The sequence below is a fragment of the Trichomycterus rosablanca genome, chromosome 11, assembly GCF_030014385.1.
Source record: "Trichomycterus rosablanca isolate fTriRos1 chromosome 11, fTriRos1.hap1, whole genome shotgun sequence".
Lineage (NCBI taxonomy): Eukaryota > Metazoa > Chordata > Actinopteri > Siluriformes > Trichomycteridae > Trichomycterus > Trichomycterus rosablanca.
In genome coordinates, this window is record NC_085998.1 from 3,887,048 (window position 1) to 3,901,804 (window position 14,757).

Here is a 14,757-nt window from a genome sequence, read left to right on the forward strand (position 1 = left end):
GGTCCCACTGTATATGGGCACAGAGAAGTAAGTCACCACAATGATCTTTCTGCAAGCTCATCAAATAAAAAAAAAAGTGCACACATTATGAACAATGAACGTGATATACAACACACAGAGCTCAGAGTAAACGTTTCCAGATATCTCGTAGCACGTCGCTGCCTATTTAAGTGTTTCTCACCTGGAACAATCGGCGCTTCTCCTGTTTATAGGATAAAGTAATAACGTTTCTGCACCAGCATCAAATTCCTATTAGATTAAACCATTACTGAAGATTACCTCACCATACCATCATCAAATCCCTTAGAGAAACATAAAGAAATGTACACACATACACTGTATGAACAAAAGTATTGGGACACCACTTATGAGTTTTGAATTTGTGTGTTTTGATCACAACAGTTGCTAACAGGTGTAATAAATCAACCATATAAAAATAATATTATTAATAAAATTGTATTTATAAGCGTCTTTCAAGAAACTCAACGTCACTGTACAACCACAGGCCCAAAACAGCACGGAATTGAATCAACATAAATAAACGTACATTTACATTTTCAGCATTTAGCGGACGTTTTCATCCAAAGTAACTTACAGTATTGTGACAGTACACTGTCTAAGCAATTGAGGGTTAAGGGCAACTTGGCAGTGGTGGGGCTTGAACCAGCAACCTATTAATCACTAGTCCAGCACCTTAACTTCTAGGCTACAACTGCCCTTAAATAAATAAATAAATAAAAATAACAGACAATAAAGAAAATGATCGTCTCAGTCGTCTCAGAAGAGCGGCTGCTATTCTAGCTACAAAAATATAGAATAAACATAAAGGTTTTAATAGCATCTGTATATGAAACGGGACGTCCAGCAAGCTCATGCTCGGGTGTCCGAATACTTTTGGTCATATCGCGTTCCACTTTTAGAGAACGTGACTCATATGCTACACATCGGCTCGATCAATATTTACTGTGCAGTTTTGCTGCCATTTTTGGGGTTTTATTAGATTAACAGGCCTTGGCTTGAACAAACACGGCGGAGGCTCTGCCCTGAGCAAACCGCGCAGCAGCTCGGTCAACAAGAGCGTCTCCGAAGGGATGCTAGCATGCTAACGCCAGCCAAACAGCGTTTCTGTCCAGGGACAGGGGTGGTTCAGTTGGTGGGCAGATGTTTGGATGGATGAAAAGTCAGAGAGATGATTGTTTAGATACTTATTTTTGTTTCTGGACAGACAGATGGACCAATGAATGGTTGGACAACTGGACAAAGGTATGCAGACAGACCTTGGACACACAGCGATCAGGCATAACATTATGATCACCTTCCTAATATTGTGTTGGTCCCCCTATTGCTGCCAAAACAGCCCTGACCCGTCGAGGCATGGACTCCACTAGACCTGAAGGTGTGCTGTGGTATCTGGCACCAAGATGTCAGCAGCAGATCCTTTAACTCCTGTAAGTTGTGAGGTGGGGCCTCCATGGATCGGACTTGTTTGTCCAGCACGTCCCACAGATGCTCGATTGGATTGAGATCTGGGGAATTTGGAGGCCAAGTCAACACCTCAAACTGGTTGTTGTGCTCCTCAAACCGTTCCTGGCAGGGCGCATCATCCTGCTGAAAGAGGCCACAGATATCAGGGAACCATCTCCATGAACATGGGTGAACATGGTCTGCAGCAAGGTTTAGGTAGGTGCTACGTGTCAGAGTAACGTCCACATGGATGGCAGAACCCGAGGTTTCCCAGCAGAACGTCACCCAAAGCATCACACCGCCTCCACCGGCTCGCCTCCTTCCCATAATGCATCCTGGTGCCATACATACACCCGGCCATCGACGTGATGTAAAAGTAAACTGAAAAACTCATCTGGAAATACAGGTGGATGGACAGAAGATGGTTGCACGACCATAAGAGAGAGGGATGGACAGACAGAGGAAGGAAAATGGACGGATATGAATTTACATACACAAAGATGGACGGGTAAACAGACAAACATGTTAAACAAACATGATGGATGGACAGCTGGATGAATTAACAGACTAAAATATTAAATATACAGCTAAGCGGATGGACAAACAGGTAGACAGACACTTGTACAGGCGAGCTAAGGGTTAACTAAAAATATAGATAAACGGACAGATAGATAGATGGACAAATAGCCTGGTGGAAAAAAATAACCTGGACAAAGATAAAGGAGGACAGGGATGGATGGACATCAGACAGAAGCAACGATGACAAGGATAGGTGGGTGGAATGTCAGACAGATGGACAGATGAAGCATAGGAGTTAAATTTGATAACACGACTTGGACTGATGGACAGACAGAAGTTTGTTCATGTAGGTGGGATGGATGGACGTCAGTCAGACAGAACCAAATGGACGATGGAACCGAAAAGGCATTATACCAGGCTGGATTTTAGCACCATGCTGTCAGCATTTCTGCTTCACCCCCATTTTTTTTTTTTTCATTCTTACCCGTATTTAGCAGCCAGCTCTCGCGCCTCCTCCTCTTTAACCACTCGCTCGTCATCCAGGTCACACTTGTTCCCACACAGGACGATGTCCGGGTTCTCGCAGTAGGCATGCATCTGCAGCTGACCTGCAACCACGCAGGAAAAGATGAATTAAAGAACTATTAGCGAGGGAGATCGTCCTTTCTGCGAGTCCGCATGAGAGTTTCAATTTTAAATACAATTAAAGACACTCGTGTGAAACGTACTTATCCAGTTGCGGACGTTGAGGAAGCTCTGCTCGTTGGTCAGGTCGAACAGCAGCAGGAAGCCCATGGCGTCTCTGAAGAACGCTGTGGTTAAACTTCTGAACCTGTAACGGCGTTCAAACAGAACACACTGATCCAACACTCGACGATAACGGGTATTAAAAGGCTGACCAAGAAATATAGATACAGTGTGGGGTCAAAAGTATTCGGACACCTGAGCATGAGCTTGTTGGACGTCCAATTTCAAAGCAAATACTACAAGTATGAGCATTAAAGGAGTGATGTCTGGGAATTTGTGCCCAATCGGTCAACGTATGGCTGGGCTCTGATGAAGGTCGGGAAAGCCTCAGTTGATGTTCCGGTTCATTCCAAAGCTGTTCAATGGGACTGAGGTCAGGCACTCTTTAAACAGTTTTAGGGCAGTTGTAGCCTAGTGGTTAAGGTACTGGACTAGTAATCGAAAGGTCACTGGTTCAAGCCCCACCACTGCCAGGTTGTCACTGTTGGGCCTCTAAGCAAGGCCCTTAACCCTCCATTGCTTAGACAATATATACTGTCACAGTACTGTAAGTTGCTTTGGATGAAAGCGTATGCCAAATGCCGAAAGTGTTTATAGAGCTTTCTTTGTGAACAGGGGCACAGCCATGCTAGAACAGGGAAGGGCCTTCCCTAAACTGTTGCTGTTCAAAGTCAAAGGCATATAAATTATAAAAATATTTATGGCTGAAACACATAAAGTCAGTAATTAGAAGGGGTGTCCCAATACTTTTGTCCATACAGTGTAACCAAATGAAGTTGATGTTTAAAATAATTGGGACGCAGGTTTATCGCTCTCACCTCTCCTGACCGGCTGTGTCCCAGAGCTGAATGTGAATCCTCTGCCCCCTCCCAGCAGAACCATCAGGACCAGTAGACTTGTACACCTAAAACACATCAAATACACGTAAACATTCACTCAGCTCCAAGTCAAGCTCTCCTCTCTAGTTACAATTCAGCTGTGCTATCAGCCAGTCAGGCTAACAGACAGACAGACTGGCTGAAACAGCCTATTTGGTCAGTGCGCATTGGTCAGTGCGCTCTCAGTGCAGAAGTGTTGCATCAGGAAGAGCATACAGAGTAAAAACTGCACCAAGTCTGGTATGTATATACAAATATACAGACGGTGCATTCATTAAAGATTCTTCCCTAAAATACTAAATACTAAAGTAAAAAAATACTGAAGTGTCTGAAAAGCGCAGCGGTAAAACACACACTAGCACACCGGAGCTGAGATCTCAAATACATCGTATTGAATCTGAGTGGGCTAAGTGGACACATTAACAATGATTGGCCTATTGTTCATACAGGGGTGGGGCAGTAGTAAGTCGGATAGGGTCTCCTCATAACTGATGCGGCTGCAACCTCTGCTGGCGCCTGCACAGGGGCGGGGAAGGAGTGCGTTGACCAGGGTGTGTCTCTTCGTACACGGGGCTGATCCGCATGTGTGTCAGTCTCTCCTTAATCTGGGTGGGGGTCAGCTCCAGTGGGGAGGAAGCCTAACTCAATTGGGTAAAATCAGACGTGCTAAAAATCGAGAGAAAAAGGGAGAAAAAAGCTGGAACAGAGACAAAATAGGACTGAGGTAATAAAAGTAATGCTGTTCTGGAAGGTTCCAAAACTAGCAGTTAATCTACTTACAGATGAACCAAGCAAGGATGGGTCGTGGTTTACCACCAAGTTCCAAACTTCATAAGAGAATGGCCAGTCAGTAAAAAAATATATATATATATTTCTCAATGCAAGACTTAAAAAATGTGGAAACATTCAGGGTCTTTCACCATCTACTGTACATAATATTGTGAACAGATTCAGGGTCGTTCACCATCTACTGTACATAATATTGTGGAAAGATTCAGGGAATTGGGAGAAATCTCAGTCTATGTAGGGTGAGAGCTGGAACCACTACTGAATGGGGGGCAGTTGTAGCCTAGTGGTTAAGGTACTGGACTAGTAATCAAAAGGTTGCTGGTTCAAGCCCCACCACTGCTAGGTTGCCACTGTTGGGCCCTTGAGCAAGGCCCTTAACCCTGAATTGCTTGGACTGTATACTGTCACAGTACTGCAAGTCGCTTTGGATAAAAGAGTCCACTAAATGCTGAAAATGTAAATGTAAATGAATGAGTGTCCTTATGCCTCCGTCCCAATTTTTTGTGTGTTGCCGGCTTTAATTCCTTTAGTCTGTTAAACAAAGGTTCAAGTGGATTAAGGAATTACAGATTTTGGTTTGTACTGCATTTTTAGACAGCATCTGGAAATGTGGTTTGTAAATTAATTTGCAGTATGTGTATTTTTGACCAAGCAGACTGTCAAATATTTTTTAAAAACACTTAAACCTATAAAAGAACTTAAAATTGTTCTTTACAAGCTAAGCCAACTTTTAAATTGGGCCAAGTAGTAAACCTGCGCTCATTATACATTATTTTTTAACAATCTTTCCGTGAATCATTGAATCCATGAATCTAGAAAGTCCAAAAGCATTCGGAAGACTTTGCCCTGGAATGTTCCGGTCCCCAGATTTCCTGTCTGATAAGCTTATCGGACCAGGACCCGCAGGAATGTTCATCTACGTATAATAACGATTCAATAACTTTGTGTTTTGGTGTCGATCCTGATTTAACGTCAGCCGTTTTTACCACAGATGGTGTGAAACGTGATGGAGTGTGGCATTAATCTCACGACGTGCTGAATTTAATGAGTCACGCGTGGCTGTTTGCTTTGTAGGAACAGCTCGTGTTTGTTCTTTAGGTGGTGACTCCACTCAGAAGAACTTCTCATGCAGGAAAAGAAACGAGGGACAATAAAACACCTACTGAAGAAAAGCTAACAATAAAAAACCCGGAGCACGTGGGTGGTGCAGCGGGCCATTACACTAGTACACCACTGCTGAGATCCGGGTTCGAATCTTGTCTGTGTAGACGCTTGGCCTACCAACAGCCCCGATATCAGTGGCTATGTCTAGAGGAGAGGAGAGTGCCTCTATATACACTATAAAACCAAAAGTATTCGGGTCATCCTATTTCAAGGCTTCTCACAAGAATTTGGAGTATGTCTGTAGGAATTTGTGCCCATTTAGTCAAAACGGATTATTTATATGAAATAACACTGAAATAACAGAAAATGTAAATAAAACTAAATATACATAACACTACACATAAAACACTTATAAATTACACTAATTATAAAATTAAAAAAAATTATATATTAAAAAAACACTAAATATAAATAACAGTAAACATAAATATAACTAAAACTAACTATAAAAAACACTAAATATAAGTAACACTAATAATAAAAATATTAAACAGAAAATACACTAAATATAGATAACAATAAATATAATGTACAATAAATATAAAATAACTACATATAAATAAAAAAATATAAATAACACTACATATAAATAACACTAAATATAAATAACACTAAATATAACGCTACATATAAATATTAATAAATATAAATAACACCAAATATAAACAACACTTAATATAACACTAAATATAAATAATACTAAATATAAATAATATTAAATATAAATAATACTAAATATAAAAACATCAAATATAAACAACACTAAATATAACACTAAATATAAATAACATTAAATATAAACAACACTAAATATAACACTAAATATATATATATATATATATATATATAACACTAAATATAAAAAATACAAAATATAAATAATACTAAATATAAAAACACTAAATATAAATAACACTAAATATTAACAACACTAAATATAACACAATATAAATAACACTAAATATAAAAACATTAAATATAAATAACACTAAATATAACACTAAGTATAAATATTACTAAATATAAATAACACTTAATATAACACTAAATATAAATAATACTAAATATAAATAACACCAAATATAAACAACACTAAATATAAATATTACTAAATATAAATAACACTTAATATAACACTAAATAAACAACACTAAATATAAATATTACTAAATATAAATAACACTTAATATAACACTAAATATAAATAACACTAAATATAAACAATACTAAATATAAATAATACTAAATATAAATAACACCAAATATAAACACTAAATATAAATATTACTAAATATAAATAGCACCAAATATAAACAACAGCAAATATAAACACTTAATATAACACTAAATATAAAAAACACTAAATATAAAAAACACTAAATATACTGTACATAACACTAAATAGAAAAAATATTAAATAGAAAACACACTAAATATAAATAACACTAAACATATATAAAACTAAATATAAATAACAATAAATATTAAAAAAACATGAAATATAAATAACACTACTTATAAATATAAAACATGAAATATAAATAACACTACTTATAAATATAAAAAAACACTAAACATAAAAATAAAAACCACTACATATAAACATAAATAACATTAAACATAAATAACTAAATATAAAAAACACTAAATATAAATATAAAAATCACTAAATATATTTTGGACACACGTCACGTCCACAGAGAGGAGATAGAAAAAGTGACCAGGTGAACGAACACACACACACACACACACACACACACACACACACACACACACACACACACTCACCACACGCTTTTCTCTGAAGTCGATGCCCACTGTGGTGATGAATTTGGAGTTGAACTTGCCGTCGGTGTACTGGTACAGGAAGCTGCTCTTTCCCACCCCGGAGTCGCCCAGGGCTAGGAACTTGATGAGGTAATCGTAGTCCCCATCAGACATAGTGAGATCAGCTGCTGAACCTGAAACACACCATCGTCCAGACGTCAGATACGACACGGACCTCAGCGCCGTCGAGACCGGATCAGTAACCAGAGCTGGTTCAGAACAACAGCCTCTTTTCTGAGGAGGCTTCTCACAAGACTATGAAGTATGTCTGTGGGAATTTGTGCCCATTCAGTCCAGTTCCAAATCATTCCAGAGCTGTTGGGTGGGGCTGAGGTCAGGGCTCTGTGCTGGACACTGGAGTTTCTTTAAACCGAGCTTTCCTTCACGTCTTTATAGAGCTTGCTTTGTGCACAGGATAGGAAAGGGCCTTCCCTAAACTGTTGCTGCAAATATTGAAGCATACCACCTCCTCAACACATGAATTCAATCCCAGAAAAGCTATTTTGACTGAATGGGCACAAATTCTCACAGACACACTCTGTATTACTCTATATACTAGTGAACGAGTTCTCCGAGCTTAGATGTTTCCATTACCCATCACGTGACTGACTTGATCTTGTACATAATTCTGTTAATTACACCTTTAATTCTCTGTGCTCTGGTGCAAGCGCATCCAGTCTGTCGAAACGAGGCGTATGTAAGAAGAGGGAAGTCGTGTTTCAGCGTGAAGATGCTGACACGCTAACAGGAAGCTAAAGTCGGAGCCTCAGGACGAATCTGCGAACGCTGTTTGACAGTAACTGAGAAGCGTGAGGCTCAGACATCAACCACATTTTTAAAGTAAACGTAGATTAAACGCAACAACGGCTTCTCACAAGACTTCTTTCTACACTCACTGTCCATTTTATCAGCTCCACTTACCATATAGAAGCACTTTGTAGTTCTACAATTACTGACTGTAGTCCATCTGTTTCTCTACATGCTTTGTTACCCCCTTTCATGCTGTTCTTTAAAGGTCAGGACCCCCACAGGACCACCACAGAGCAGGTATTATTTAGGTGTTGGATCATTCTCAGCACTGCAGTGACACTGACATGGTGGTGGTGTGTTAGTGTGTGTTGTGCTGGTATGAGTGGATCAGACACTGTGTCCACTCACTGTCCACTCTATTAGACACTCCTACCTAGTTGGTCCACCTTGTGGATGTAAAGTCAGAGACGATCGCTCATCTATTGCTGCTGTTTGAGTCGGTCATCTTCTAGACCTTCATCAGTGGTCACAGGATGCTGCCCACGGGGCGCTGTTGGCTGGATGTTTTTGGTTGGTGGACTATTCTCAGTCCAGCAGTGACAGTGAGGTGTTTAAAAACTCCAGCAGCGCTGCTGTGTCTGATCCACTCATACCAGCACAACACACACTAACACACCACCACCACCATGTCAGTGTCACTGCAGTGCTGAGAATCATCCACCACCTAAATAATACCTGCTCTGTGGTGGTCCTGTGGTGGTCCTGACCATTGACGATCAGCATGCAGAGAAACAGATGGACTACAGTCAGTAATTGTAGAACTACAAAGTGCTTCTATATGGTAAGTGGAGCTGATAAAATGGACAGTAAGTGTAGAAACAAGGAGGTGGTTTTAATGTTATGGCTGATCGGTGTATATACAGTAGCTATATAAATGAGGAATATGTAGACTTGGATATGGCATTGCAAAGTATCATCAACGCTTTTTTGACCAACTGAATGGGCACAACCTCCCAGAGACATACCTCAAAGTCTCGTGAGAAGCTTCTCAGAAGAGCCTTTCGGTCGTACAGCGTTTATCTCAATATTGTTATTGCCACATCATTATTTTAAGGGAATCCCCCCCCCCCCACACACACACACACACACACCATTCAGAAGCACCGACAAGTGAAGGAATGAGGAAACGGGAGGACCGAGCTGCCTCCTGCCATTGTGTGCCGTCACGCCTTCACAACAGCTCGGCCTGATTACAGTGATTACAGGATTAATTCGGATCCTCTCGGGGTTCTGCTTTCTAACCCACCCTGGGAAACGGTGAAACCACGCAAAATACAAACACAGTTTTCTGGTCCGAGTGGCCACAGGCGATGATGAAGCTGCCGGTGTGACCGATAAGCAAAACCAGCTTAAACTTCCAACTTGACCAACCACCACCACCACATTCAAGCACGTGTGCTCACGTTTACATCAATTTTTAGACCCATCACCTCCAAGCTCTCCTCAACCTGCTCCCAACTCTCACTACAAATCAGTGTCATCCACGAACATCACAGTCCACGATTATCGCCAACAGAAAAGGACCCAGAGTCGACCCTTGATGCATCCCTACTGCCCACCTCACCGCTGACCAATGTACTAATCATAAACCTGCTTGACTGGAGTAACGAAGATGATCTGTTACCTTTTCATAATGACATTTCAGTATTTTGTGATTATAAATTATAACATTTATTAAATTTTAGGCCTGGATAGCTCAGTCGGTAGAGCATCAGACTTTTAATCTGAGGGTCCAGGGTTCAAGTCCCTGTTCGGGCGTGCTTTCTGCAGGGAAGTTGTAGCCTAGTGGTTAAGGTACTGGACTAATAATCAGAAGGTCGCTGGTTCAATCCCCACCACTGCCAGGTTGCTGCTGTTGGGCCCTTGAGCAAGGCCCTTAACCCTCAATTGCACAAACTGTATACTGTCACACTGCTGTAAGCCACTTTGGATAAAGGCGTCTGCTAAATGCCAAAAATGTAAATGTAAAATAATTTAGCTGCAGACGTACAGCCGAGAGATGAACCAATACCGTTCCATTTTACTCAGCAGGATAAGTTTTAAGAACGGTCACTCAAGCAGGACGCCATCCTGCACCAATTATTACAGACTGGCTAACAAGGACGCTCATTGTCCCTGAATTGTTCCAATACAACAGCAAACTGTAGAGGACCAACATTCCACCCATTTCTCCAGGAGTTAGATAGAACCACGTCCACATACTCGTGTACGGGGTGGAATGTCATTCTGCTCTGTCTATTCTTAATGGATAACGAACTATATGGAATAAATGTGACGCTACAATTTGCTAATGTGATTCTTTTGAGTGCCAAAGCCAGGATCTCAATCCCACCTGACACTTTTGGGATGAATTGGAATGCTGATTCAGACCCAGGCTGTCTTAATGTTCTCCTGTCTTACTGGGCACAAACTCCCAACAGTACACTACTAAACTTAGTGAAGAGCCTTCCTATACACTATATGGTTAAAAGTATTTGGACACCTGATCGTGAGCTTGCTGGACGTCCCCCGACTCGACTCGTGACTCGCAAAAAATTACTTGTGAACAGCAAAAGTCAGCAACATTAGTTACGTGTGATAATTATACATATATATATATATATATATACAGTGTATCACAAAAGTGAGTACACCCCTCACATTTCTGCAGATATTTAAGTATATCTTTTCATGGGACAACACTGACAAAATGACACTTTGACACAATGAAAAGTAGTCTGTGTGCAGCTTATATAACAGTGTAAATTTATTCTTCCCTCAAAATAACTCAATATACAGCCATTAATGTCTAAACCACCGGCAACAAAAGTGAGTACACCCCTAAGAGACTACACCCCTAAATGTCCAAATTGAGCACTGCTTGTCATTTTCCCTCCAAAATGTCATGTGACTCGTTAGTGTTACTAGGTCTCAGGTGTGCATAGGGAGCAGGTGTGTTCAATTTAGTAGTACAGCTCTCACACTCTCTCATACTGGTCACTGAAAGTTCCAACATGGCACCTCATGGCAAAGAACTCTCTGAGGATCTTAAAAGACGAATTGTTGCGCTACATGAAGATGGCCAAGGCTACAAGAAGATTGCCAACACCCTGAAACTGAGCTGCAGCACAGTGGCCAAGATCATCCAGCGTTTTAAAAGAGCAGGGTGCACTCAGAACAGACTCAGTTGGTCGTCCAAAGAAGCTGAGCGCACGTGCTCAGCGTCACATCCAACTGCTGTCTTTGAAAGATAGGCGCAGGAGTGCTGTCAGCATTGCTGCAGAGATTGAAAAGGTGGGGGGTCAGCCTGTCAGTGCTCAGACCATACGCCGCACACTACATCAAATTGGTCTGCATGGCTGTCACCCCAGAAGGAAGCCTCTTCTGAAGTCTCTACACAAGAAAGCCCGCAAACAGTTTGCTGAAGACATGTCAACAAAGGACATGGATTACTGGAACCATGTCCTATGGTCTGATGAGACCAAGATTAATTTGTTTGGTTCGGATGGTCTCAAGCATGTGTGGCGGCAATCAGGTGAGGAGTACAAAGATAAGTGTGTCATGCCTACAGTCAAGCATGGTGGTGGGAATGCCATGGTCTGGGGCTGCATGAGTGCAGCAGGTGTTGGGGAGTTACATTTCATTGAGGGACTCATGAACTCCAATATGTACTGTGAAATACTGAAGCAGAGCATGATCCCCTCCCTCCGGAAACTAGGTCGCAGGGCAGTGTTCCAGCATGATAATGACCCCAAACACACCTCTAAGACGACCACTGCTTTATTGAAGAGGCTGAGGGTAAAGGTGATGGACTGGCCAAGCATGTCTCCAGACCTAAACCCAATAGAACATCTTTGGGGCATCCTCAAGCGGAAGGTGGAGGAGCGCAAAGTCTCGAATATCCGCCAGCTCCGTGATGTCGTCATGGAGTAGTGGAAAAGCATTCCAGTGGCAACCTGTGAAGCTCTGGTAAACTCCATGCCCAGGAGAGTTAAGGCAGTTCTGGGAAATAATGGTGGCCACACAAAATATTGACACTTCAGGAACTTTCACTAAGGGGTGTACTCACTTTTGTTGCCGGTGGTTTAGACATTAATGGCTGTATATTGAGTTATTTTGAGGGAAGAATAAATTTACACTGTTATATAAGCTGCACACAGACTACTTTTCATTGTGTCAAAGTGTCATTTTGTCAGTGTTGTCCCATGAAAAGATATACTTAAATATCTGCAGAAATGTGAGTGGTGTACTCACTTTTGTGATACACTGTATATATATGATCCAACATCATTCTGCTCTCTAATAATAATAATAATGCTCCGGCCGTCTTAACCCGCAACGCACGCAATGTGTAAATGTTCCAGCCAGCTTCCGGCGTAGTGATGAAGCGTCGCTCACTACTCCCTCCTTTGGATTAGATTCTCACTTAAAATGGTGGAATACCCTACGTAGTGCACTTCACAGGAACAACTGGGGTGAATGGAACGCTCCTACAGAATTGGTGCTAATGGTTGCAAGAGCAGCTTTCTGAACCAATCAGAGCTTCTGATTGTAATTGTTAGTAAGAAACGCTGTTATCTGCATTTATTCAGTTTGCGTCACACAGATGACGTGGTAATGAAACGCTCGATCGGCTTTCTAACGACTTCCTGTTTTACTTCACAACCGGGAAAAGTTTGGAGGTTTTTAATTATAAGCACATTTACAAAATAACGGATTCTATTCCTAATGGGACGCATGCTTATAAACGTAATAGCATCTGGAAGAACAGAAGCTAAGGTAAGCAGCGGTTATGGATTTATTTGCTGTGTTTTGGATTTTGGACGCTGTGCCGTGATTTATCGAGCGCTTTCGTTCTGTAATGAAAACAGTTGAAGCTTTTAACTGAAACCTAGGAAAGTAAAACAGATAAATATAGTCACTAATCTGTTGTTGTTTTTATCTAAATTTACAGATTATTTGTTTATTTCTGCGCTACATTTCCAATATGTTTTGTGTTTATTATATTGACTCGTGACTTGACTCGGACTCTAGCCTAAAGACTCGAGACTTGACTCGGACTCGTATTTTGTGACTTGTGAACATCTCTGTGTCACAATGACTGTGGGAATTTGTGCTTTTACAGTCAAAAGAGCTGATTTCAATGATGTTGGTGGGAAAGGCTCAGTTGACATTCCAGTTCATTCCAGAGCTGTTCGATGCAAAGTTGAAGTCATATTTTCTTTATAGATATTAAGTTTCGGTTCACACTTGTTGGTACAGTCAGGTGAAATGTCACAAATACCAGTTACATCAACCATAAAGAGCGTTCTGGTTTTACAGCTCCAGAGATAAACAGGGTGTTAAAGGGTTTTAATGGTTTTATGGCCTCAGGATCAGATCAGGACCAGTAAACGTGGGAGATACCAAACCAATCTAGATGGAGCGTGAGGGAGAAGAAAAGAAGGAATCATCTGATTCCCAACACGAGGCGTGAGGAACAATCACATGACTGCTGCATGATTCTGTTCCTCCAACAGCCACCGAAATCCGCTCAGGAGTAAAAGCTGATTAGCGGGTCGGGATCATGTGACCACAGGCGTAAAAACGTGTCCATAACATCCCTCACATTTCCTCATAAATGTACACTTCAGAGTCAAAAGTATACAGACACCTGACTGTTCCAAAATATGAACTTACCACCAGCTACCACTACATTTGTCTCTACAACAGCCTCCACTCTTTTGCAAAGGCTTTCCACAAGATTCCACAAGCCTGTAATCAGCATTTCGATTAATCTAAAAGGTGTTTAACTGGGTCGAGGTCCGGGCTCTGGAGTTCCTCCACACCAAACTGGCCAAGCCATGTCTTTATGAACCTTGTTTTGTGCACAGAGGAACATGAAAGGGCCTTCCCCAAACCACTGCCACCAATTTGGAAGCACATGGTTTATGTTTTGTAATTGATTCTATACAAACGATTAGTGGTTGGTGCTGGCCAATCAAAGATTTAACGGTTGGAGCTGGCCAGTCAAACATTTAACGGTTGGCGCTGGCCAGTCAAACAGTTAATGGTTGGCACTGGCCAATCAAACACTAACCAACAGCGCTGGCCAATCAAACGGTAACAACTGGCACTGGCCAATCAAACAGTTAATAGGTTGGTGCTGGCCAATTAAATGTTAACAACTGGTGCTGGCCAATCAAACAACTAACAGCTGGCGCTGGCCAATCAAATCTTAATAACTGGCGCTGGCCAATCAAACGATTAACAGCTGGCGCTGGCCAATCAAATCTTAATAACTGGCGCTGGCCAATCAAACGATTAACAGCTGGCGCTGGCCAATCAAATCTTAATAACTGGCGCTGGCCAATCAAACGATTAACAGCTGGCGCTGGCCAATCAAACGTTTAACGGTTGGCCCTAGTTAATCAAAGAATTAACAGCTGGCGCTGGTCAATAACACAGTTAATGGTTGGCGCTGACCAATCCAAAGGTTAACGACTGGCGCTGGCCAATCAAACGTTTAACGGTTGGCCCTAGTTAATCAAAGAATTAACAGCTGGAGCTGGTCAATAACACAGTTAATGGTTGGTGCTTG

The 14,757-nt window shown here is 41.3% G+C and overlaps 1 protein-coding gene and 1 non-coding gene across 2 annotated transcripts in view; one reads left to right on the top strand and one right to left on the bottom strand.

Moving 5' to 3' along the window:
- The window catches only part of rab27a (RAB27A, member RAS oncogene family), a 29,893-nt gene that overhangs the window by 3,260 nt on the left and 11,876 nt on the right, over window positions 1-14,757 (bottom strand). Inside the window, exons 2-5 of the mRNA XM_063004854.1 lie at window positions 7,350-7,522; window positions 3,549-3,634; window positions 2,712-2,815; window positions 2,468-2,591 (exon numbers count right to left, since the gene is read on the bottom strand). Coding sequence (XP_062860924.1) covers window positions 2,468-2,591; window positions 2,712-2,815; window positions 3,549-3,634; window positions 7,350-7,502 — 467 coding nt within the window. The 5' untranslated portion in view covers window positions 7,503-7,522. The remainder of the gene's footprint in view (window positions 1-2,467; window positions 2,592-2,711; window positions 2,816-3,548; window positions 3,635-7,349; window positions 7,523-14,757) is intronic.
- On the top strand, window positions 9,884-9,956 carry trnak-uuu (transfer RNA lysine (anticodon UUU)). The gene has a single exon. It is a non-coding gene; the product is annotated as a tRNA-Lys (tRNA).